General features: G+C 42.6%; 3 protein-coding genes across 3 annotated transcripts; all 3 read right to left on the reverse strand.

Moving 5' to 3' along the window:
• Positions 1-668: 668 nt before the first annotated feature.
• On the reverse strand, positions 669-1574 carry LOC120942768 (taste receptor type 2 member 40-like). Its single transcript, XM_040355695.1, has one exon. The coding sequence runs from the start codon at positions 1572-1574 to the stop codon at positions 669-671; it is 906 nt and encodes a 301-aa protein (XP_040211629.1).
• Positions 1575-10875: 9301 nt separating this feature from the next.
• LOC120942769 (taste receptor type 2 member 40-like) lies at positions 10876-11784 on the reverse strand. The gene has a single exon (XM_040355696.1). The coding sequence runs from the start codon at positions 11782-11784 to the stop codon at positions 10876-10878; it is 909 nt and encodes a 302-aa protein (XP_040211630.1).
• A 4055-nt stretch (positions 11785-15839) lies between these two features.
• Positions 15840-16661, reverse strand: LOC120942770 (taste receptor type 2 member 9-like). Its single transcript, XM_040355697.1, has one exon. It carries the CDS (start codon positions 16659-16661, stop codon positions 15840-15842), a length of 822 nt encoding a protein of 273 aa, XP_040211631.1.
• Between the last annotated feature and the right edge of the window lie 9926 nt (positions 16662-26587).

A 26587-nucleotide genomic window follows, 5' to 3' on the forward strand; every position in this document is an offset into this window, starting at 1 on the left:
GACTTTTAATAAGGACACTTACCTGTCCTACTCGCCCGCGATGTCAGCTTCCCCGAGTCTGATCCCTCGATGCTAGCAGCTTCCGGTGCCATGATTCTTAGTAAGGGAAACAGGCAGTGAATCCGTGCGGCTTCACTGCCCGTTTCCTACTGTGTATGCGCAAGCCGTGCGGCTCTTTGTGAATTGGCCGGCTGCTCTCTGGAATACACACAGTTCCCAGAAGGCAGCACGCACCATTCACAGGAAGACACTGCAGGAGGACGGAGGAAGAAGACCCACCGCGGACGATGAAGAGGCAGATTACGGACTTCCGCATAGCAACCGATATTTCTGGTGAGTATAGAAAAAAAATCTATTTGTTTTTCATTATTTTTTTTAGGATTTTTATACACAACATGCATTTAGAGGAAATATTTTTAAATTGAGGTCCCCATTGGACGATTGGAAGATTTTTTCCTCTATTCCTGCTCTGCTGACAACTGCAAATTTAGGTTTTTCTCATCACCTAATGATCACATAACGATCACCCGGGACAAACTGAGAAGGTAAATAACCCACGTGAGGAACTCAGACACCAAACGTTAAGTTGATCGCTATTACACTTATTTCCCAAAAGCAAAAATGCTATAGTAATTATTTAGACATTCAAGATAAGGATCCTCTACATTTTAAGTCTCTGCATTTCTCCGGCTTCTGGTCAAGAATTTTCTCAGAATGATCCTTCTCAGCTTGTTGCTGGCCTGGAAGATGATGGCGGCCTCCACCGATGGAGCTAATAATTGTAAATTCCAACTGACTATTGTTAGTGAGGAGTTTTCAAAAAATATAAGCACTCGAGACATGCAAAAGAATGTGAACATGAGAAGTAAGAAGAAGATTGTCCTCAGTGCCGTGACATGAGCCTGAAGATTTGGACGTGTTGATCCCGAGTCGTTATTCTTCACCCTCCAGACGTATCTGAGCAGAAAGGAGAAAGTGAGGACCAGACACAGAAGACTAAGGAAGAATGGAAGAATGATGCCTAGGGTGTTTGCAGGCACAAGATAGGAAACTGGAAAATGGAAACTGTTAATAGAAGCTTCTGTACCGTTCTCAGAAGACTGGATACTTCCTCCATACACAATCCAGAAGCCTGGGACACTCACAATAAACACCCCAAGTGCTGTCAGGAATAGAAGTTGGTTTAGGAAATTGGACAGAATTCTCTTTATCCAGATGAAGAACCCATAGCTGAGATTGGTGATGCTGGTACAGTAATGAGCCGAGAGCCAGACGGTCAACCAGAAGCTGTAGTAGATTAGGAAGTAACCTGATGTGTTCACAGACACATATACTTGTCTAATAATTAATATTTCTGGAGAAAATACATAGAACATTCCCTGTAGGCTCAGCACACACTGGAGGAGAATATTCACAATTCCCTTCCCCAGAAAGATCACATCGGTGGAACTCAACTTCCCTTTCTTTCTGATGATCTCCAGATTACCCATCACAATACAAGTGTTAAAAGGGATTGCCAAGACCAGTCCCAAGACTGAAGAGACTAAAACGCATAAGGAGTCCAGAGACATCATGTTGAGGTTTGGTGTGATCTCCGGACAGAGATGACGGGACACGTCCAGTGATAGCAGACAGAATGATAGAATTAGAGTTGGAATTATGGAAAAAGTCTTCAGAGATCCGTCTCATGATTGACTTTGCATAAATGTGGTGAGTTTTATTTCAATGCCGACATCTAAAGTACGGAGCAACCTGTGCAAATATTTTTGGAATATTTTCCATTAATCAGATGCATTTAACCACTTAGGATCTGGAGGCTGTTTTTCTCTTATTGACTATTATATACACTCAGTACTATGATTATTATATACACTCAGTACTATGATTATTATATACACTCAGTACTATGATTATTATATACACTCAGTACTATGACTATTATATACACTCAGTACTATGACTATTATATACACTCAGTACTATGACTATTATATACACTCAGTACTATGATTATTATATACACTCAGTACTATGACTATTATATACACTCAGTACTATGATTATTATATACACTCAGTACTATGACTATTATATACACTCAGTACTATGATTATTATATACACTCAGTACTATGATTATTATATACACTCAGTACTATGACTATTATATACACTCAGTACTATGACTATTATATACACTCAGTACTATGACTATTATATACACTCAGTACTATGATTATTATATACACTCAGTACTATGATTATTATATACACTCAGTAATATGATTATTATATACACTCAGTACTATGACTATTATATACACTCAGTACTATGATTATTATATACACTCAGTACTATGATTATTATATACACTCAGTGCTATGATTATTATATACACTCAGTACTATGATTATTATATACACTCAGTACTATGATTATTATATACACTCAGTACTATGATTATTGATTCCTTATTCTGCCAATGAAAATAAAATCAAAACTTTCTGGTTTCCAGATACAATTCAGTGTTGAGGTGTTATTGGTGACTTGCGGTACAGATTATATTTTCTGGGGCAGATCCACAAAGAAATTACGCCGGCATATCTCTTGATACGTCGCGTAATTTCAAATTTTGCGCCTCATATCTTTGTTTTGTATCCACAAAACAAGATACGACAGCATCTCTGCTAGATCCGACAGGCGTACGTCTAAGTATGCCGTCGGATCTAAGCTGCAATTTTTCTGTGGCCGCTAGGTGGCGTTCCCGTCGAAATCCGCGTCGAGTATGCAAATTAGCTAGTTACGGCGATCCACGAGCGTACGTCGGCCCGGCTCATTTTTTTACGTCGTTTGCGTTCGGCTTTTTCCGGCGTATAGTTAAAGCTGCTAGTATGAGGCGTACTCAATGTTAAGTATGGCCGTCCTTCCCGCGTATAAATTTGAAATGTTTACGTTGTTTGCGTAAGTCGTTCGCGAATAGGGATTTGCGCAGAATGACGTCACCGTCGCAAGCATTGGCTGGTTCCAGTTTAATTTCGAGCTTGCACACTGGGATACCCCCACGGACGGCGCATGCACAGTTAAAAAAAAACGTTGTTTACGTCGGGTCACGACGTATTTACATAAAACACGCCCCCATTACATCCATTTGAATTAGGCGCCCTTACGCCGCAAGAGATACACTACGCCGCCGTAACTTACGGCGAGAATTCTTTGTGGATTCGAAAAAAAAAAGATAAGTTATGGCAGCGTAGTGTATCTTAGATACGCTGCGCCCGGCGCAAAGGTACGTGGATCTGCCCCTCTGTCTTTTCCCTCTTATCTCTACACTGATACAATGTTTCTGGCATAAAGAGTTATGAAGTAATCTATAAATTACATCTTTTAAGATAATTTATTTTTTAAACACAACTTTAAATAACAGAGCATAGCAAATTAAACCAGCATGCAGATTGTTTCCAGGGTTGTATAGAAGTTTTTTCTTTTTATTAAAAAAACCTATGAACATGTTTGCTGCGGCCCCATCCAGAATCATCGGATGGAACAAGCCTCTGATCTGCAATAACAAGGACACCACAATGTAACCTTCATAGGGTTCTACTTATCTGCAACAAACTAGAGACTGCCCACCGATTATGTCACTTCTAGGTAAAACTTTATATAGCCATAAACAGCATGCAGTGTGTCCCCCGCCCAGGAACCTGTAACTAGGTGTTTCCAAAAGGTTCCGTGTGTTAAAAAAAATTCTGCTGCTAGGCATGTCCCCTGGGTTTGACCCTTTTCAACTATGTTCATGTTTTTAAGTAATTTCTTACAAATTTAATTTATTGTCCTGGGTTGACCTGTTGAGCTGTTAGTTCTGGAGAAGGAAGGGTTAACTCCACTGGACAGCTATTCCTGCTTATCTCAGGAAGAATACCGCCCCCTGCAGGTCATACCATATAAATGGGGGCTCATTAGTGCCTCAGGGTGGTCAAGAGGTTGGAAGAGGAAAGATTGCCATGATGTAGTCATTATGTTGTTAAGGTGTACCCCCTCTTAGGGAGGGGCCCAGTCGGGGTTCCCAGTGAGGTATGTAACCTACAGTTTATTATTAACTGGAGTTAATTCCTTGTGTGGATCATTACCAGTTATAGACTCTCAAGCCCTGTACACACGGCCGGGAATCCCGTCAGGATAAAAACGTTGTTTTTCCTAATGGGATTCCTGGCAAGCTTGCCATGCATTCAGAGGGCCATTCAAAAGAACCGCCGTTCTTTTGAATGGCAAGAATGCGGTGACATCATCAACTACGATGTGTCGGCGCTCGTCACATTTGATGCCGTCACTGCCATCTTGCTACACCCTACACTACTCTTGTATGCTACCACATATGTGCTAAAGTCTAACCGAGCATGTGCGGGTTTACCTGGGGACAGGTAAGCATACTGACGAACGGTTTTCTCGGCAGGTTCTCTATTTTTCTCGTCGGGATTCCCGGCAGTTTTCTCGACGAGAAAGCATACACACGCACGGCAAAAAGCTCTCCCAGCAGCTTTCTTTGCCGAGAAAACCGGTCGTGTGTACGAGGCTTTACATTAAAATGGACTCTTTAATGGATTTTACTACCTAACTCAGGTAGGACTACCATATGCGGTAATGCAGACAAAAACTCACCGAAGCTCTACCGCATGATTGTAGAATGATGAGCTGAATAACAATACTCGGGGTTGTTGAGTCCCATAAACATCAAAATAGCAAGAAATCCCGTCAACTCAATTGCTTCTTCTTAAATCTTTATTGCGCTCTAACGACAGTGCCACATCTAAAGTGTTAACATGTTTTGGCTGGAGCCTTTAAGAAGGCTCCAGCCGAAACATGTCAGCACTTTAGATGGCGCACTGCTGTTAGTGTTTAATAAAGATTTAAGAAGAAGCAATCGAGTTGCCGGGATTTCTTGCTACTTTGTTGACTACCATATGCACCACTATTCAAGGGCACTTAGTGAACATTATAAGGAAAAAGTGTTGGAGAACTGTTTCTTTATTACCTTTGACTTCCTCAGTAAAAGATCTTTATTGTTCATTTACTGTAAAATGCCCGGTCTGAAGTCTTTAACCACTTTAGCCCTGGAAGAATTTATCCCCTTACTGACCAGAGCACCTTTTGTGATTCAGCACTGCGTCGCTTTAACTGACAATTGCGCGGTCGTGCGATGTGGCTCCCAAACAAAATTGGCGTCCTTTTTTTCCCACAAATAGAGCTTTCTTTTGGTGGTATTTGATGACCTCTGCGGTTTTTATTTTTTGCGCTATAAACAAATATAGAGCGACAATTTTGAAAAAAAAAACAATATTTTTTTTGGTAGCCCAGCACAGGTAACCGGAGGGGCAGGTCCAGGATGGGCTCAGGATAGGGATCAGGTCGGGTCAGGTTGTGTCGTGTCAGGGTTGCAGGCTCAAGGTCAGCAAGAGAGATAACAAGACAAACATGTGAGGGCTTACCGGGTATTTAAGTATCTGCCAGTGATTAGGCTAGGTGACACCTGTCTGCAGGAGGAGCAGTCCACTCTATACTGCCAGGATCCATCTGCTGGTGGAGACCAGAACTGCGGGCCAATGATGATATAACACCAGCAGGGAGAAGTTCTCCTGACAGTTCCAAACTGCCAGACGACACCTGCTGGTGGACCACAGTACTGCAAGCCAAATAATAAATATTACCAGTGGATGGAACATTTCCTGACAATGTCCCCCCACACTTTTCACATATTTATTTGTATCATTTATCATTTTCCTCCCAGTCTGTATATTGTATATTTTTCATATGAAAATGAGGAAAGCCATTTTCCCTCTAAAGTTGAAACTGAGTTCATAGCTCATGAATAGACGTTGTTACAAGAAGTATCACAGGCAGACTGTAATGCCCTGTACACACGATCAGTTTGTCTGATGAAAACGGTCCGATGGACCATTTTCATCAGACGAACAGATCATGTGTGGGCAAGCATCGTTTTTTTCCCATCGGTGAAAAAAAATAGAACCTGTTTTAACATTTTCTGATGGTTAAAAAAACGATAGAAAAAAACAATCGTCTGTGGGGAAATCCATCGGTCAAAAATCCACGCATGCTCAGAATCAAGTCCAGTGATCTGAGTTTCAAGGAATTTAACAAACCCTTAGCTAATTATGTGGAGTATATCTTCTCATATACATATATCTAAGCTAGACGCCAGAATGTCTGGAGGAAATTGACACATGATTGTCAACCTTAGTCAATTAATGGTTTTCTGTGAAACCTAGGTCAAAGGGTTGTCAAAAATTGTATTAGTCATAAACAAAAATAACATTTAAGTAATTTTTTATACAAAATTGCCTCTAGAGGTTGAAATTGGTAATTATTCAAGATGGCTGCATACTTGGTTGTCATGGTAACATATAAAGCACATTGTCACATTACATCATCAATTACATAGTAGGGGCACACCCATCCACTTTTTGAGTGGAATAAAAGTAGCTACTCATGGCAGAAGAGGATTGGAGGCTGAAAAAGGAAGAAAGGAGATCTCTCTATCTCTCGCTATCTGTCGGGCAGACGGATGCTATGAGGATTCTGGAATGCAAGGAGATCTTGAAAGACAAAGATGTAGGAGTTTGAAAGGAGTCCAGTGGGACTTATAACTGAAGCTTCTCAAAAGAATTCTTAAAGTCCTGGTAAAGTATTTTTTTTTACCTTTTTAGGTAATTGAAGTTTGGTTGAGCATATGCTTGACTGATCCAATCCATTGTTAGTTCAGTTTTGGAGTGAAGTGAATTCTAACTGCAGTATGAATTTGTTTTGATTCTAAAACAAGAGAGAGACATATATTGTTATATCTCACAAAACTGACTTCAAAGTGTTATGCCTCATACACACGCTCGGGAAAATCGAGGGGAAAACCGAGAACCTGCTGGGTTTCTTTTCCCCGTGTACACACGGCCAGTTTTCCCGACATGAAAACTGCCATGACAGCTTTGGTCGGGAAAACCGGCCGTGTGTATGCTCCCTCGCAGTGTTTCCCATAGGAAAACTGCCAAGCAAAACACAGCCGAAAAGCGAGAAAAAAGAGAACAAGTTCTCATTTTTTTGCTCGCAGTTTTCCTGTCAGGAAAAGTGCTATGGAGCATACACACGGCCGGTTTTCCTGACCAAATGCAAACATGGCAGTTTTCCCATCAGGAAAACCGGTCGTGTGTATGAGGCATGAGTATTGGATTGGTTATAGTATGCATTAAACCATTGATTCATTCTAAATCTAAGAAAATAAGTCTTGATCAAATTATCAAGCTGTGCACAATATAACATTTTGTTTGTGCATTTTAGAGTGTAATTAGAAGGTCTGTTTGTTTTGAGAAGATATCACACCGTCCGTGATTAAGGTAAACATAATAGGAAGAAAGGAGTTCTCTCTATCTCTCGCTATCTCGGGTTGAAGGATGCTATGAGGATTCTGGAATGCGAGAAGATCTTAAAAGGCAGAGATGTAGGAGGTTCTCAAAATGACAGAATTCTTAAAGTCCTTGTAAAGTATTTTTTTTTTTTAACTTTTTAGGTAATTGAAGTTAGGTTGAGCATATGCTTAACTAACCCAATCCACTTTTAATTCAGTTTTGGAGTGAAGTGAATTCTAACTGCAGTATGAATTTGTTTTGATTCTAAAACAAGGGAGAGACATATATTGTTATATCTCACAAAACTGACTTTAAAGTCTTAGAATTGGATTGGTTATAGTATGCGTTAAACTATTGATTGATTCTAAATCTAATAAAATAAGTCTTGATCAAATTATCAAGCTGTGCACAATATAACATTTTGTTTGTGCATTTTAGAGTGTAATTAGAAGGTCTGTGGGCCGGATTCAGAAAGCCCGGCGTAAATTTGTGTGGGCGTAGCATATCTCAGATACGCTTCGCCGCCATAACTTAGTGAGGCAGGTTCTGTATTCAATTGCCCAAAAAGATCAAACCAAGACAACACAACATATATTTTATCTATTAAAACCCCACACACGTGTTATCCCTACACCTACCATGTTTAAATCATGTAACCACAAATGTAAAGTATATATATATTGTGTATTGTTTTTTTTTTTTTTAAGACTGAATAAGCAACGTCTCTAAAAAGTTCCTGTAAATACGATGTTTTGTTTGTTTTCAATAATTATTTTCTGCATAGTAGATATACAGAATTCTAATCTTGAGATACAGATAATTCAAAGCCCATCTTGGTGCCAATAATGATGAAGGTTTCTTATTCCACTCTAGGGAATTATCTGATGACTCCAAACCTTTGACTTGTGAAACAGCAGCATTGGTGGATTTAACCCATGAATCATTTCCATCAATATTTTTATTTATCAGTTCCATTGGATATCACTGGCTGCAAGCAGGTTGAAATCATAAATAATGTCGATCTATTCAACTAAATCATCAGCCACTAGGTCTGGTGCTGAATCATAGAAAAGGGTTCCAAACATCCACAGGGGAATATTAGGCAGCCGAAAAAGATAGTGTCCTTCCATTCAGGGCCAATGACATGGCCCAATCTGCTCACGCTCAAGGTGGCTTTATCCTTGAATGGAATGTTTTAAGACAAAGTTCATCCATTCATAAAAATTTCCAGGGGCCATTTTTTCATATGTTCATCCGTGACTGTACTTTTTTAACTTCACTTTTGATACTACATTAAACCCTCTTTTTGTATCGAAATTCTCTAGATCAATTACTTGTTGCTATTGGTAACCCCTTTGGGTCTTCTTCTAGGCCATCCCCCCCCTTCCCCCCACCCTTCCTTTTTAGTATTGCCATTGAGTACAGAGCTACTGGAGGGGAAACCAAGGCCCATTGAGTACAGACCTTCTGGAGGAGAAACCAAGGGCCATTGAGTACAGAGCTACTGGAGGAGAAACCAAGGGCCATTGAGTACAGACCTACTGGAGGAGAAACCAAGGGCCATTGAGTACATACCTACTGGAGGAGAAACCAAGGGCCATTGAGTACAGAGCTACTGGGGGAGAAACCAAGGGCCATTGAGTACAGAACTACTGAGGGAGAAACCAATGGCCATTGAGTACAGAGCTACTGGAGAAGAAACCAAGGGTCATTGTGTACAGAGCTACTGGAGGAGAAACCAAGAACCATTAAGTACAGAGCTACTGGAGGAGGAACCAAGGGCCATTGAGTACAGAGCTACTGGAGGAGAAACCAAGGGTCATTGCATACAGAGCTACCGGAGGAGGAACAAAGGGCCATTTAGTACAAAGCTACTGGAGGAGAAACCAAGGGCCATTGAGTACAGAGCTACTGAAGGAGAAACCAAGGGCCATTGAGTACAGAGCTACTGGAGGAGAAACCAAGGGCCATTGAGTACAGACCTACTGGAGGATAAACCAAGGGCCATTGAGTACAGAGCTACTGGAGGAGAAACCAAGGGCCATTGAGTACAGAGCTACTGGAGGAGAAACCAAGGGCCCTTGAGTACAGAGCTACTGGAGGATAAACCTAAGGGCCATTGAGTACAGAGCTACTGGAGGAGAAACCAAGGGCCATTGAGTACAGACCTACTGGAGGAGAAACCAAGGGCCCTTGAGTACAGAGCTACTGGAGGAGGAACCAAGGGCCATTAAGTACAGAGCTACTGCAGGAGAAACCAAGGGCCATTGAGTAAAGACCTACTAATGGAAAAGCAAAAAGCATTGATGAGTAGAAATGGGTTTGGTTTGCAGCAGAACTCCCAAACAGAGGAAAAGTTTGGACCCAAACCACAAACTTCATTGAAGTCTATGAGAAATCAAAAGTGCCCATTTTGAAAGCTTATATGCAAGTGGGGCCATAAAAGGGGTATGGGGTCTGGTTACTGTCCTGGGAAACATGTATCAATGCAAATAAAAAAAAAATATATATATTTTTTAAAGAAGCAGTATTTCAACCACTTCAGCCCCGGAAGAATTTGCTGCTTAATGACCAGGCCATTTCTTGTGATTCGGCACTGCATCGCTTTAACTGAAAATTTACGTCCTTTTTTCCCCACAAATAGAGCTTTCTTTTGCTTGTATTTGATCACCTCTGCGGTTTTAATTGTTTGTGCTATAAACAAAAAATAAGCGATAATTTAGAAAAAAAAACTTAATATTTTCATTGGGACTGCGACATTATGGTGGACACATCGGACACTTTTGACACATTTTTGGGACCATTGCCATTTATACAGCGATCAGAGCTATAAAAATGCACTGATTACTGTAAAAATGTCACTGGCAGGGAAGGGGTTAACACTAGGGAGCGATCAAGGGGTTAACTGTGTTCCCTAATGTGTGTTCTAACTGTGGGCGGAGGAGACTCACTATTGGAGATGACAGATTGTGGTTCCTAGCTATTAGGAACTCACGATCTGCTCGCCTTACAAAACAGGGATGTACGTGTGTTTACACACACACACACGTCCCTGTTCTGCCTCTCGTGCCCACGATCACCTGACATGAGCGGTAGCTCTGTGCGTCCATTTAGACACAGAGCCACGGCTCCACTTCGCCACATTCTCTCCTCATTGGTTTACTGATTTTAATTGACATTAGCGAGAGCCAATTGCGCCGGCTGCTGTGTCTCATCCAATCAGGAGGGAGAGACACCCTAGCGTCTTGTGCAACATCGCTGGATCGAGATGGGCTCAGGTAAGCATTAGGGAGGGCTGAGGGGAGTCTGCTGCACACAGAAGGCTTTTTATATTAATGTATAGAATGCACCTTTTGCCTTTACAACCCCTTTAGGTTGATCCCTATCACACTTCCCTCTATAAAGCAAAGGCGCAATAGTAATTATTTACAATAGACATTCAAGTTGAGCATCTTCTGTGTTCATTTTAAGTCTCTGTGTTTTTCCGGCTTCTGGTCCAGAATCTTCTCAGAATGATCCTTCTCAGCTTGTTGCTGGCCTGGAAGATGATGGTGGCCTCAAGCAATGGAGATAATAATAGTAAGTTCCAAATGACTAGTAACAGTAATGAATTTTTAAAAAACAGAATCACCTGAGACATGCAGAAGATTGAGAAAATGAGAAGTAAGAAGAAGATTGTCCTCAGTGCCGTGACATGAGCCTGAAGAGTTGGACGTGTTGATCCCGAGTCGTTATTCTTCACCCTCCAGACGTGTCTGAGCAGAAAGGAGAGAGTGAGGACCAGACACAGAAGACTAAGGAAGAATGGAAGAAAGACGCCTAGGATGGTCACAGGCATGAAATAGGAAAACATTTCATGGAACCTGATTTCAGAGGCTCTTGTACTGTTCTCGGAAGACTGGAGAGGACATTCTGCATACACAGCCCAGAAGAATGGGATGCTCACGAAAAGTATCCCGAGTGCTGTCAGGAATAGAAGGTGACTCAGGAAATTGGACACAATTCTCTTTATCCAGATGAAGAACCCATAGCTGAGATTGGTGATGCTGGTACAGTAATGAGCCGAGAGCCAGAAGGTCAACCAGAAGCTGTAGTAGATTAGGAAGCAACCTGATATGTTCAAAAACACATATACTTGTCTAAGATAAAAAACTGCAGAAGAGAAGACAAAGAGCATTCCCTGTAGGCTCAGCACACACTGGAGGAGAATATTCACAATTCCCTTCCCCAGAAAGATCACATCGGAGGGACTCAACTTCCCTTTCTTTCTGATGATGTCCAGATTACCCATCACAATACAAGTGTTAGAAGGGATTGCCAAGGCCAGTCCCAAGACTGAAGAGATCAAAATAGAGATGGAGTCCGGAGAAAACATGTTGAGGTTTGGTGTGATCTCCGGACAGAGATGACGGGACACGTCCAGTGATAGCAGACAGAATGATAGAATTAGAGTTGGAATTATGGAAAAAGCCTTCAGAGATCCGTCTCATGAGTGACTTTGCATAAATATGATGAGTTTTATTTCCATGCCGACATCTAAAGTACGGAGCAACCTGTGTAATACAATCTCTGACTCATTTCCATTATATCAACGTACTTAACCACTTCAGAACTCACAGACGCTTGAGTTTTATTGACTATTATATACACTCAGTACTATGACTATTATATACACTCAGTACTATGATTATTATATACACTCAGTACTATGACTATTATATACACTCAGTACTATGATTATTATATACACTCAGTACTATGATTATTATATACACTCAGTACTATGACTATTATATACACTCAGTACTATGATTATTATATACACTCAGTACTATGATTATTATATACACTCAGTACTATGACTATTATATACACTCAGTACTATGATTATTATATACACCCAGTATTATGATTATTATATACACTCAGTACTATGATTATTATATACACTCAGTACTATGATTATTATATACACTCAGTACTATGACTATTATATACACTCAGTACTATGACTATTATATACACTCAGTACTATGATTATTATATACACTCAGTACTATGATTATTATATACACTCAGTACTATGACTATTATATACACTCAGTACTATGACTATTATATACACTCAGTACTATGATTTATATATACACTCAGTATTATGATTATCAATTCCTCATTCTGCTAAACAAAATAAAATCCAATTTTCCAATTTGTCTCTTTTATCTCTTCACTGACAATATGTTTCTGGCTTAAAGCATGGTGAAGTTATCTTACAATTGAATTTTTTTATGATTTAGTGTTTTTTTTTTAAATACAACTTTTCATAATAGAGCATAGAAATGTAAATAAATTAATTAAATCAACATACACCTAAAATGTTTTCATAAAATATGTAATTTTAGTTGTTATTATATGGTGACATCCTTGACCAGTGATGTCACTGTTATCCCGGCCTCATATGTTTAGGTAGCTGGGATGACAACATTGGTTCCTATGGATGCTGCTGGTGCTTTAGCAACCGGTAACAGTGGAAGGTTGTCATATATAGTATCAGTAGAAGTACTGATTCCATACAGTGTATGATTTTCACCTTCCACCAAATAGGGCACAAATGGCCTTTTTCGGACCTAACCATCAGCTCATTCCTAATCGGCTAGAAGAACAAAGCAATGTAGCAGCTGTGAAAACTCTGTAAAAATGTAACTGTCTCTTCCAAACCCTGTCTGTGTTTAGTTTGCCTGGATACGAGGACATCATCCCTCATTTTTGTTTACATTACTGTTTGTGTCCCTGCTAGGTATATTCAGTCTCTCTCCATTTCCTGGTTACACAGTTGGTGAGGTTGAAAAAAGACACCAGTCCATCCAGTTCAACCTGTGTGTGTGAGTGTGCATGTTTATATTTACAGTACATTGTATATCCCTGTATGTTGTTATCATTAAGGTGCCCATCTAATAGTTTTTTAAACTATCGTCACTCCCTGCTAATACCACAAAATAAATGTTTCCCTATTAGGGTCACCAGTACGGTATTTGTCCATTAAATACACTGAATCTTGGGCCTGCTGCCTACACTTTACCACGACAGAAGGATATAAAGGTTCTGTCACATGAGGGGCCCCCAAGAGCTGTGGTGGGGAAACAAACAGACAAACAAATTCAAGACCTGTTTCCTCCCCCCCCCCCTCCAGGCCGCTCCTCCCCGCTTCCTCCCTCATCCGGTCTTGACATACATGTATGACCTCTGTACGCCAATACATCTTGAGACACCCCTCCTAGGCTTCTTGACAACGAATACATCTACCCCCTTCCCACCCACCCCGATCCTTTCACACGTACTCTCAAGGTGCTCCCTTCCCCCCAATTTCTGGACTTTACCGCCCACATCTTGATTAGTGCACCTACCCTATAGTAGCTTTTACCTACCTCCTATGATAGACAGATGGTATATGGTATGACCACCATGCTGCTCCTTTGTGGTTGATATTACCACTGACACGTGAATTGCACCATGTTGTGTCCTAATGTCTTTATATACTCACATGAACGTTTGTACTGTTACATCTATCTGCCCTGTTTAGCGGCTGCGTCCGTGAATTTACATTCCCTTGTTACATGGCATTTCATTGTATGTTATGTTTTGCATACTTTTCAAATGAAAACTGTTGAATAGTAATAAAAAAAAAAAACTTGAACCTTTAAAACAACTTTAATGATTACTAATAACAGAATATCTGTATAAATCTCCCATTATAGAGTTCCATCTTACGTCTGATTGATCATATTATAAAACATAACAATTTCCTATTTTAACAATCACAATAATCCACATTCATGATAACATAATTCTTATCATTATCGAGTTCTTTATATATTAGGATGTCCTTTATATGCATAAGTAAAAAAAGGTTTTGATATTTTAAAGTTATTATTTCCAATAATGTCCGTGAAGCTTTAAACTATTTTGTTTCAAGAATGGTGAAATACAGTCCGTTCACTCTAAATTGACCTCTCCTTATTTTATATAACCCTTCCACACGCCATACAAAACAAGGCTTGGCCTTGGGGAAAAAAAAAATCCTATCACACTTACACTATATCGCCAAAAGTATTGGGACTCCTACCTTTACACACACATGAACTTGAATGACATCCCAGTCTTAGTCCGGAGGGTTCAATATTGAGTTGGCCCCACCCTTTGCAGCTATAACAGCTTCACAAGGTTTAGGAGGGTGTCTATGGGAATGTTTGACCATTCTTCCAGAAGAGCATTTGTGAGGTCAGGCACTGATGTTGGATGGGAAGGTCTGGCTCGCAGTCTCCGCTCTAATTCATCCCAAAGGTGTTCTATAGGGTTGAGGTCAGGACTTTGTGGACCTTGCTTTGTCCACTGGTGCCCAGTCATGGAGGAACACGAATGGGGAGAGGGGGATCCCGAAATTTTTCCCACAAAGTTGGGAGAGTGAAATTGTCCAAAATGTCTTGGTATGCTGACGCCTTAAGCGTTCCCTTCACTGGAACTAAGGGGCCAAACCCAACCCCTGAAAAACAACCCACACCATAATCCCCCCTCCCCCTACAGAATAACCCCAACCCCCCCACACCATAATCCCCCCGTCCACCAAATGATTTGGAGAGGTGGCCCAATACTTTTGGCAATATAATGTGGATGAGAGATTTTGGGGTGGAGGAGCTTGACTGGGCTGCACCTCAACCTTAAAAGACCATCTTTGGGATGAATTAGAGCGGAGACTGAAAGCCAGGCGTTCTCTTCCAACACTGCTGACATCTCCACTCACCCTCATTGCCTCAGGCAGTGGAATGCTGTTATCTGCCATGATGCTGTTTTCCTTGCTGCAAATACTCAGCATCCGGGGCAGGTCTACAATTGTTAGGAGGCACAATCAGTTCTAAGAACACTCACATCAAGGCTAGCAGGCGCTCAGCATCAAATATGTAGAAAGCGCATGGATCCAGATATCTTCTGACACCATGTTTGATGTGATATATATAAAGAGACAGCACAATACATTACTGTACAGAAGCCATGTTTACTGAAAGACCCAGCAGGAACAGGAAACGCCACACAGGAAGAAGTACAACAGAGATGCACCATAGAGTTGCATTTAAAGAAACATATCATCCATAACATGCCTGACCTCACAAATGCTCTTCTGGAAGAATAGTCAAACATACCCATAGACACCCTCCTAAACCTTGTGGGCAGCCTCCTCAGAAGAGTTGAAGCTGTTAAAGCTGCAATGGGTGGGCCAACTCAATATTGAACCTACGTACTAGGACTGGGATGCCATTAAAGTTCATGTGTGTGTAAAGGCAGGCATCCCAATACTTTTGGCAACATAGTGTACTTCTGTAAAGCAAAAATGTTATAGTAATTATTTTGACAGTTAAAGTAAGGATCCTTTACATTTTATGTCTCTGTGTTCCTCCAGCTTTTGGTACAGAATCTTTTCAGAATGATCCTTCTCAGCTTGTTGCTGGCCTGGAAGATGACGGCGGCCTCCACCGATGGAGATAATAATTGTAAATTCCAATAGACTATTATCAGTAAGGAATTTGTAAAAGCAATCACTTGAGTCATGCAGTGGAAAATGAACATGAGAAGTAAGAAGAAGATTGTCCTCAGTGCAGTGACATGAGCCTGAAGATTTGGACGTGTTGATCCCGAGTCGTTATTCTTCACCCTCCAGACGTGTCTGAGCAGAAAGGAGGAAGTGAGGACCAGACACAGAAGACTAAGGAAGAATGGAAAAATGCATCCTAGGAAGGTCACAGACAGAAAATATGAAAAATCGATACTGATTCTGGCAACAGAAGTTCTTGTGCTGTTCTCAGAAGACTGGATAGAACTTTCTGCAACCACATTCCAGCTGGACGGGAAACTCACAATGAACACCCCAAGTGCTGTCAGGAATAGAAGGTGACTCAGAAAATTGGACACAATTCTCTTTATCCAGATGAAGAACCCATAGCTGAGATTGGTGATGCTGGTACAGTAATGAGCCGAGAGCCAGAAGGTCAACCAGAAGTTGTAATAGACTAAGAAGTATCCTGATGTGCTCATAAACATATAAAATTGTCTAATAAACAAGACTGTAGGACACAAGACAAAGAACATTCCCTCTAGATTCATCACGCACTGGAGGAGAATATTCACAATTCCCTTCCCCAGAAAGATCACATCGGAGGGACTCAACTTCCCTTTCTTTCTGATGATGTCCAGATTACCCATCACAATACAAGTGTTAGGCCTCGTACACATGGCCGAGGAACTCGACGTGCCAAACACGTCGAGTTCCTCGGCGAGTTCAGCCCTGAAGCCGCCGAGGAGCTCGGCGGGCCGAGTTCTCCCATAGAACAACGAGAAAATAGAGAACAATCTATTTTCTCGACGAGTTCCTCGGCGGCTCCATCGGGCCGAAAGTGTACACACGACAGAGTTTCTCGGCAGAATCCGGCTCTGACCGAGTTTCTCGCTGAATTCTGCCGAGAAACTCTGTCGTGTGTACGAGGCCTCAGAAGGGATTGCCAAGACCAGTCCCAAGACTGAGGAGATTACAATAGAGATGGATTGTGGAGACATCATGTTGAGGTTTGGTGTGATCTCCGGACAGAGATGACGGGACACGTCCAGTGATAGCAGACAGAATGATAGATTTAGAGTTGGAATTATGGAAAAAGTCTTCAGAGATCCGACTCATGATTGAATTTGCATAACCGGGATGGATTTTATTGCAATGCCGACATCTAAAGTACAGAACATCCCGTGTAACACAATCTCTGACTCATTATATTATACTGGTGTCCTTAAAGGGGTTGTAAAGGTTCGTCTTTTATTTTCTAAATAGGTTCCTTTAAGCTAGTGCATTGTTGGTTCACTTACCTTTTCCTTCCATTTCCCTTCTAAATGCTTTTTTTCTTTGTTTGAATTTCTCACTTCCTGTTTGTCCTCAGTAAGCTTTCCACCATCATCCAAGCGGTGGAAAGTCATTTAGAACAGCTTACTGAACACCTTACTGAGGAGGAACAGGAAGTGAGAAATTCAGACAAAGAAAACAAAGAAAAAAAAATTAGAAGGGTAATTGAAGGAAAAGGTAAATGAACCAACAATGCACTAGCTTAAAGCAACATATTTAGGAAAAAAAACCACAAACCTTTACAACCCCTTTAACCACTTCAGGACTGACGGCTGATCTTCTATTGACTATTATATACACTTCGTTCTGGTACAAAGCATGGCAACATTCTCTTACAAACAATTTTTTTATGATTTTGTGTTTTTTTAAATACAACTTACCGTGATAGTAAGGCCTGGAGCTAGAGAAAATAAAATGAAAGATAGTGCAGGGCCGGCATGACAGTGTGAGAAGGGGAAGCAATTATGAGGTTAAGGATTGTAGGTGGAGAATGGGGGAGAGGTGGGATTGGTTGGAGCAACAGGATGAGGAGGGGTTTGTGGTAGTTAGTTAAGGGATATCTGGGGTCTCCTGGACAGTGGAGAAGGGGCAGATGACAAGTAGGCAGTTTACCACCCACCCTCCCTGTGTTTTGTTTTGTTTGGTTGGTTTGCTTTATCTCTTTGCAGGTGCAATATGAGGAAAGGACGTCATGGCAGCTGATGGTGTGGCGGTGGTCAATCTTTTGGTGGTGGAAGAAAATACGGTTGGGATGAAAGTGTGGGGGGCTCATCGGTGGTCTGTGCCCCTCTGGTGTATTCCAGTTACTAAGGTTAGCTGAAATACGGTAATGGTTGCACTGCGGGTGGGGGTTGTCTCCGAGCCGGTGTGTCATGACTGGAGGCCTGGTATGGAGAATGGTCCCGCAGTCTTACAAGTGGAACAAGTTGGAATTCTGGGTTCCGTCTTAAGGGAGCGCATTTGGCGCAGTACAAATCCCATATCAAATCAAATCAAATAAGACCAACAGGCCGATAAGTTGTTTTTGTTAATAAAAAGGCTGCTATGGCCATTTGTACTCCAATTCATGTGTAGTCTCATTCATTTAGTTAATAGCAAGGGGGATGGTGAGTACGCTTTTTACGAACGGCGCATGTGCCGTCCGTGAAAGTATCCCAGTGCGCATGCTCCAAATTAGCCCGCAAAAAGCCAATGCTTTCACCGTGAACGTAAATGACGCATAGCCCTATTCGCGAACGACTTACGCAAACAACGTAATCGACGGAAAATTCGATGCTGGCCCAACGTTCATACTTAACATTGGCTGCGCCTCATATAGCAGGGGTAACTTTACGCCGGAAAAAGCCTAACGTAAACGGTGTATCTGTACTGCGACGGCCGGGCGTACGTTTGTGAATAGGCCTATCTAGCTTATTTACATATTCTAGGTGTAAATCAGCGTACACGCCCCTAGCGGCCAGCGTAAATATGCAGTTAAGATACGATGGCGTAGGAGACTTACGCTGGTCGTATCTTAGACAAATTCTGGCGTATATCTGATTCTTTGAATCAGGCGCCACTCAGAGATACGACGGCGTATCTGGAGATACGCCATCGTATCTCCTACGTGAATCTGGGCCCAAGTCTGAAAAACAGGCGCTGGTCCTGGTTAATGGAATCTAGAAGTCTCCTTAGACAGTAACAATACTACACCAATGGGTAAGGGAGACAAAGTACCAACATCAGCAGCACTGAAATATAAGAAAGAAGAAATAAAAGGAGGATTTTTGAGGACAATTGTTTCTGATAGACGGAGCACCGAGCAAAATATCAGGGATTACATTTATTTTAGTAGACATCCATGTTTGTTGTCACCCCACAAGGCAGATGGTATAATAAACAAAAATGTGGTCAACATATTCTTATCATAGAATGCGGTTTTATTTATTTTGAATATGTTCCTGAGCTCACCGGTACAAACCAAACAAGAACCAGAGCAAGCAAATCATTTTATATGAAACCTGATGAGAAATTACCAAACCCGGCAACCGGATCCTGGAGAGATTTGCATTCCATGATACGTCTTCTCTGAATCTCTTCTGACAGATTTCACTTTATATCTGGACTATTATTTAGTATTACTTTATATCTCGACCATTATATGTATCACTTTATATCTGGATTATTATTTTGTATCACTTTATATCTGGACTGTTATTGTATCACTTTATATCTGTACTATTATTTTGTATCACTTTATATCTGTACTATTATTTTGTATCACTTTATATCTAGACTATTATTTTGTATCACTTTATATCTGGACTATTATTTTGTATCACTTTATATCTGTACTATTATTTTGTATCACTTTATATCTGTACTATTATTTTGTATCACTTTATATCTGGACTATTATTTTGTATCACTTTATATCTGGACTATTATTTTGTATCACTTTATATCTGGACTATTATTTTGTATCACTTTATATCTGTACTATTATTTTGTATCACTTTATATCTGTACTATTATTTTGTATCACTTTATATCTGGACTATTATTTTGTATCACTTTATATCTGGACTATTATTTTGTATCACTTTATATCTGGACTATTATTTTGTATCACTTTATATCTAGACTATTATTTTGTATCACTTTATATCTGGACTATTATTTTGTATCACTTTATATCTAGACTATTATTTTGTATCACTTTATATCTGTAATATTATTTTATTCAGATTATGTCTGCAGAAGGAGAACCCAACAATCACTCTTCCTCCTTCTAAGATGATCTCAGCTCTGGAACTCGTCACTGCACCAGTCATACTGGATACCTAATCACTGCTACATTGGCCCTGTACCATGTGATTGCCAGTACTCAATGACTGTTAGCATGATTGTATAAGCACAGTCCCTGTGTAAAAAATAAAACCCCAATCACCCACACAGAGCAGTACACCACCATGCCCGGTGTCCCTGATCACCACCACCCCAGTCACAGTGTCCCCCCATCACTGTCACACCAGGCCCGGTGTCCCTGATCACCACCACCCCAGTCACAGTCTCCCTCATCCCTGTCACACCAGGTCCAGAGTCCCTGATCACCGCCATACCAGTCACAGTGTCCCCCATCACTGTCACACCAGGCCCGGTGTCCCAGATCACCACCACCCCAGTCACAGTGTCCCTCATCCCTGTCACACCAGGTCCAGTGTCCCTGATCACCGCCATACCAGTCACAGTGTCCCTCATCCCTGTCAAATAAAGAAAACTAGGATTGGGACTTTAAATGAGGCATATGAAAAACATACGCCTCCATCCCTGTTGGATAAAAGAAGGGGGAGTTTTTGGGACTTTGAATGAAATGCGTTTTTAAGCAAAAAGTAAGTATAAATAAAGTTGTATACGTAATAACCAGGCTCACAATTACCATCCAAACAGCAAACCAAATTCAACTGTGAGCCTGGTTATTACATATACAACTTTATTTATACTTACTTTTTGCTTAAAAACGCATCTCATTCAAAGTCCCAAAAACTCCCCCTTCTCTCATCCCTGTCAAAAGCACCCCGCTAGTGGCCGAATAGCGCAGCTAAAACAATGGTAAAGCGCCGCTTTTTAGCACGCCTTACCGATAACGCAGCCAGCTGGCAGTGTGAAATAGCTCTTGAGATAATTCAGCTTCACGCCATGCCCATATAAATATAGCCCAGAGAATGTACAGGCCCCCCTTAAGCATAAACTTCTCCATTCAGCACAGATGGACCCCCTAATTCTGCACAGACCCCCCCATTCTGCACAGACCCCTCCATTCAGTACAGATGGGTCCCCTCCTTCAGCACAGATCCCTCCATTCAGCACAGACCCCCCTTTAGCACAGATGGACCCCCATTCAGAACAAACCCCGCCTTCAGCACAGACGGACCACCCCCTCCCCTCTGGCAGAATTTCCGACAACAAAAATTTGAATTGCAATGCAATTCATGAATCTATGTATTGTATTTCAGTGGTGGTGCAGGAGAGAGAGGGGGAGGCGCTCCTGCACCGCCACTGATCTGCACTATTGTAACTGATCCCAATGCCTGATTCTGCAAAAAAAAGGAAACCAGTTAGTGGATATTTCCAAGTGATATCATCAATCAAATGACCATGTCTGGTCACTGTTGTTGCCTAAATCTGGTCCATGTGGACAATGATGTCAGCTATGGGGTAGATTCAGAGAGAAGATACGACGGCGTATCTCCAGATACGCCGTCGTATCTCTGAGTCCGGCTGGTCGTATCTATGCACCTGATTCATAGAATCAGTTACGCATAGATTTCCCTAAGATCCGACCGGCGTAAGTGTCTTACACCGTCGTATCTTAGGCTGCATATTTACGCTGGCCGCTAGGTGGCACTTCCATAGATTTACGCGAGGAATATGCAAATGAGCTAGATACGCCGATTCAGAAACGTACGTCCGGCCGGCGCATTTTTTTACGTTGTTTACGTTAGGCTTTTTTCGGCTCGTATAGTTACCCCTGCTATATGAGGCGTATCCTATGTTAAGTATGGCCGTCGTTCCCGCGTCAAGTTTTTGAAATTTTACGTTGTTTGCGTAAGTCGTTCGCGAATAGGGCTGGACGTAATTTAGGTTCACATCGAAAGCAATGACGATTTGCGGCGGAATTTCGAGCATGCGCACTGGGATTTTTTCACGAACGGCGCATGCGCCGTTCGTAAAAAAAACATCAAATACGCAGGGTCACAGTTATTATACATAAAACACGCCCACATCGACCACATTTGAATTAGGCGTGCTTACGCCGACACAGATACGTTACACCGCCGTAACTAAGGGCGCAAGTTGTTTCTGAATACAGAACTTGCGCCCTAAATTACGGCGGCGTAACGTATCGGAGATACGTTACGCTGGGCGGACAGATAGACCATTCTATCTGAATCTAGCCCTATATCTCTGCCCCTTTGTTTACATTACTGGGTATTCCTGACCAGTAAATGAATGAGGCTGGGTGATGTGAATGGTTGCTAAGGATGAGGCGGCTGTTGATATCTGTCTCTTCCTTAGTAACCATTGACAGGAAGTTGTCATACTGTAGATAGTAGTGGTAGAAATACTAAACTATACGATGTTAGGCCCCCACTGAATCTGTAAAAGTCTACCTAGGAGCTGACCTAGGAGCTCCGCGGTGAAGGAAGTGGCAGATTAGGACGAGTACATAGCAACAGGGCGATTCAGGTAAGTAAAAACTATTTTTTTCCTCCAGGTGTTTTTTAATATATTTCAACGAGACTGATGATGTAATTTTTTTTTTTTTTTTTAGGGTGGAACTCCGCTTTACCTTATTGTGTGATAATGGTAATACAAGAGGTGTCTTCAGCTCAGATTGTAGAAGTCTACTCAATGTTGAGGAGCCTTTGTGTAGCTCGAAGCTCAGTTCAGAAGTTGGTGTATAAAGTGATAACTTTCTAGTTTTTTCTTTCGGAGAATTGGCTTGATATTGGCGCGCTCTTTGCATCCTCCTCTGGATAACATGTCAGGCTGCTATGTAAAGTGTCACTTTATCCAGGCGAAGAGGGACACCGAAGTACAGGACAATATTACATATCATATATAATTCCAAAGGATACATTGCGTGTCGTTATATGGAATTATATATGATATGTAATATTGTCCTGTACTTCGGTGTTCCTCCTCACCTGGATAAAGTGACAGCTCGGGTATCAGGCTGCTATGTAAAGTGGAAGCTTTGTGTCATTTAGAACTATATACATGTAAATATCATTGGCCTGCCCGACACAAGGATTCCATTAGAAATGAGTCGACACCATTGCCACTTGCCAGACACTTTGTAGGAAAAAAAAAGACATTTAGGGCCAGATTCACAGAGGAGATAAGACGGCGTATCTCCTGATACGCCATCGTATTTCCTGTCGTATCTATGCGGCTGATTCATAGAATCAGGTTACGCATTGATAGCCCTAAGGTCCGACAGGTGTAATTGACTTACACCATCAGATCTTAGGATGCAATACTTCGGCCGCCGCTGGGTGGAGTTTGCGTCGTTTTCCAGCGTTGGGTATGCAAATGAGCTTTTACAGCGATCCACGAAGGTTTTCGCGTTCGTTACGTTGTCGCTACTCGTTTTCTCCCGTCGCAAAGTTAGGCCTGCTTAAACATGGCTTAAATTTAGACGAGCCATGTTAAAGTATGGTCGTCATTCCCGCGTCGAATTTCAATTTTTTTTTTTTGCGTAAGACTTCCGGGAATACGAAAGTACGTTATGCACGTCGCTGTTCAAAAAAATGACGTCACTTCGCGCAAAGCACGGCGGGAATTTCAAAACGGAGCATGCGCAGTACGTCTGGCGTGGGAGCGCGCCTAATTTAAATGGTACACGCCCCATTTGAATTAGGCAGGCTTGCGCCGGACGCCTTTACGTTACACCACCGTAAGTTTACACACAAGTGCTTAGTGAATCAGGCACTTGCGCTAAAAACTTGCGTCGGTGTAACGTATAGACGATACGTTATGCCGCCGCAGTTATATGTGAATCTGGCCCTTAGTTTTTCAACTAAGATTTATGGAGATCGATGAATAGAAGGGTTGGGAATTGTGAGCTTTTATTCACCACTTAAAGGGGTTGTAAAGGTTTGCTTTTTATTTTCTAAATAGGTTCCTTTAACCACTTAAAGGGGTGGTTCCCCCCTAAAACAAATTTCTAACAATACATTCGTAAGACCCGTTACACTGCGGGTAGGCTGGCTTTTGTTTTGTTTTTTTAGTACGTACCTCGATCTCGGCGTTTCGTCCCTTGGCGGTGGGCGCTCCTAGTTGATTGACGTTCCTCCGACGGGCACATACGTGACGTCACGACTTTCCAACAGAAGCCGAACGTCATTGCGCAGGCGCCGTATAGAGTCGGCTCTATACGGCGCCTGCGCAGCGACGTTCGGCTTCTTTCGGAAAGTCGTGACGTCACGTATGTGCCCGTCGGAGGAACGTCAATCAACTAGGAGCGCCCACCGCCAAGGGACGAAACGCCGAGATCGAGGTACGTACTAAAAAAACAAAACAAAAGCCAGCCTACCCGCAGTGTAACGGGTCCTACGAATGTATTGTTAGAAATTTGTTTTAGGGGGAACCACCCCTTTAAGCCCCGGACCTTTAGGCAGGTAAAGGACCTGGCCAGTTTTTGCGATTCGGCACTGCGTCGCTTTAACTGATACGTCGTGCGACGTGGCTCCCAAACAAAATTGGCATCCTTTTTCCCCCACAAATAGAGCTTTTTTTTGGTGGTATTTGATCACCTCTGCGGTTTTTATTTGTTGCGCTATAAACAAAAATAGAGTGACAATTTTGAAAAAAATGCAATATTTTTAACTTTTTGCTATAATAAATATCCCCCAAAAATATATATATAAAAAAAAAATTCCTCAGTTTAGGCCGATACGTATTCTTCTACCTATTTTTTGTAAAAAAAAATTGCAGTAAGCGTTTATCGATTGGTTTGCGCAAAATTTATAGCGTTTACAAAATAGGGGATAGTTTTATTGCATTTTTATTAATTATTTATTTTTTACTACTAATGGCGGCGATCAGCGATTTTTTTCGTGACTGCGGCATTATGGCGGACACTTCGGACACTTTTGACACATTTTTGGGACCATTGTCATTTTCACAGCAAAAAAATCATTAAAAATGCACTGATTACTGTGAAAATTACAATTGCAGTTTGTGAGTTAACCACTAGGGGGCGCTGAAGGGGTTAAGTGTGACCTCATCTGTGTTTCTAACTGTAGGGGGGCGGGGCTGGACGTGTGACGTCATTGATCGTGTTTCCCTATATCAGGGAACACACGATCAATGACAGCGCCACAGTGAAGAACGGGAAAGCTCTCCCTGTTCTTCAGCTCCGGGGAGCGATCGTGGGACTCCAGCGGCAATCGGGTCTGCGGGGCCCGCGGCCGCGGTCACGAAGCTTCAGACCAAGTCGCGGGCACGCGCCCGCGACCCATGGCTGGGCCTTTAAAGAGGACATACAGGTACGTGCTTGTGCCCAGCCGTGCCATTCTGCCGACGTATATCTGCAGGAGGCGGTCCTTAAGTGGTTAAGCTTGTGCATTGTTGGTTCACTTACTTTTCCCTTCCATTTCCCTTCTAAAAACAAACATGTCTTTGTCTGAATTTCTCACTTCCTGTTCCTCCTCAGTAAGCTTGCCCCCCGTCATTCGAGCCGTTCTGGCTGTGGGTTAGTAAGCGTGCTCGCCCCCTCCCTTGGGACTACATCCCTGCGGGGAAACGCTCGCCCCCTCCATTGGGACTACATCCCTGCGGGGAAACGCTCGCCCCCTCCATTGGGACTACATCCCTGCGGGGAAACGCTCGCCCCCTCCATTGGGACTACATCCCTGCGGGGAAACGCTCGCCCCCTCCCTTGGGACTACATCCCTGCGGGGAAACGCTTGCCCCCTCCATTGGGACTACATCCCTGCGGGGAAACGCTCGCCCCCTCCATTGGGACTTCATCCCTGCGGGGAAACGCTCGCCCCCTCCATTGGGACTACATCCCTGCGGGGAAACGCTCGCCCCCTCCATTGGGACTTCATCCCTGCGGGGAAACGCTCGCCCCCTCCATTGGGACTACATCCCTGCGGGGAAACGCTCGCCCCCTCCATTGGGACTTCATCCCTGCGGGGAAACGCTCGCCCCCTCCATTGGGACTACATCCCTGCGGGGAAACGCTTGCCCCCTCCATTGGGACTACATCCCTGCGGGGAAACGCTCGCCCCCTCCATTGGGACTTCATCCCTGCGGGGAAACGCTCGCCCCCTCCATTGGGACTACATCCCTGCGGGGAAACGCTCGCCCCCTCGATTGGGACTACATCCCTGCGGGGAAATGCTCACCCCCTCCATTGGGACTTCATCCCTGTGGGGAGACGCTGTCACATCATCCGAGCCGTTCTGACTGGGGGCTAGTAATGGTGCCCGCCCCCTCCCCTGGGACTACATCCCTGCGGGGAGACGCTGTCACATCATCCGAGCCGTTCTGACTGGGAGTTAGTCAGCGTGCTCACCCCCTCCCTTGGGACTACATCCCTGCGGAGAACACAGCATCTCCCCGCAGGGATGTAGTCCCAAGGGAGGGGGCGAGCATGCTGACTAACCCCCAGCCAGAACGGCTCGGATGATGATGGTGGAAAGCTTACTGAGGACGAACAGGAAGTGAGAAATTCAGACAAAGAAAA

The sequence above is a fragment of the Rana temporaria genome, chromosome 6, assembly GCF_905171775.1.
Source record: "Rana temporaria chromosome 6, aRanTem1.1, whole genome shotgun sequence".
Taxonomy (NCBI): Eukaryota; Metazoa; Chordata; class Amphibia; order Anura; family Ranidae; genus Rana; species Rana temporaria.

Excerpts from the sequence above, each read along its gene's own strand:
- LOC120942768 (XM_040355695.1), bottom strand. The coding sequence starts at position 1,574 with ATGATGTCTCTGGACTCCTTATGCGTTTTAGTCTCTTCAGTCTTGGGA.
- LOC120942769 (XM_040355696.1), bottom strand. The coding sequence starts at position 11,784 with ATGTTTTCTCCGGACTCCATCTCTATTTTGATCTCTTCAGTCTTGGGA.
- LOC120942770 (XM_040355697.1), bottom strand. The coding sequence starts at position 16,661 with ATGGGTAATCTGGACATCATCAGAAAGAAAGGGAAGTTGAGTCCCTCC.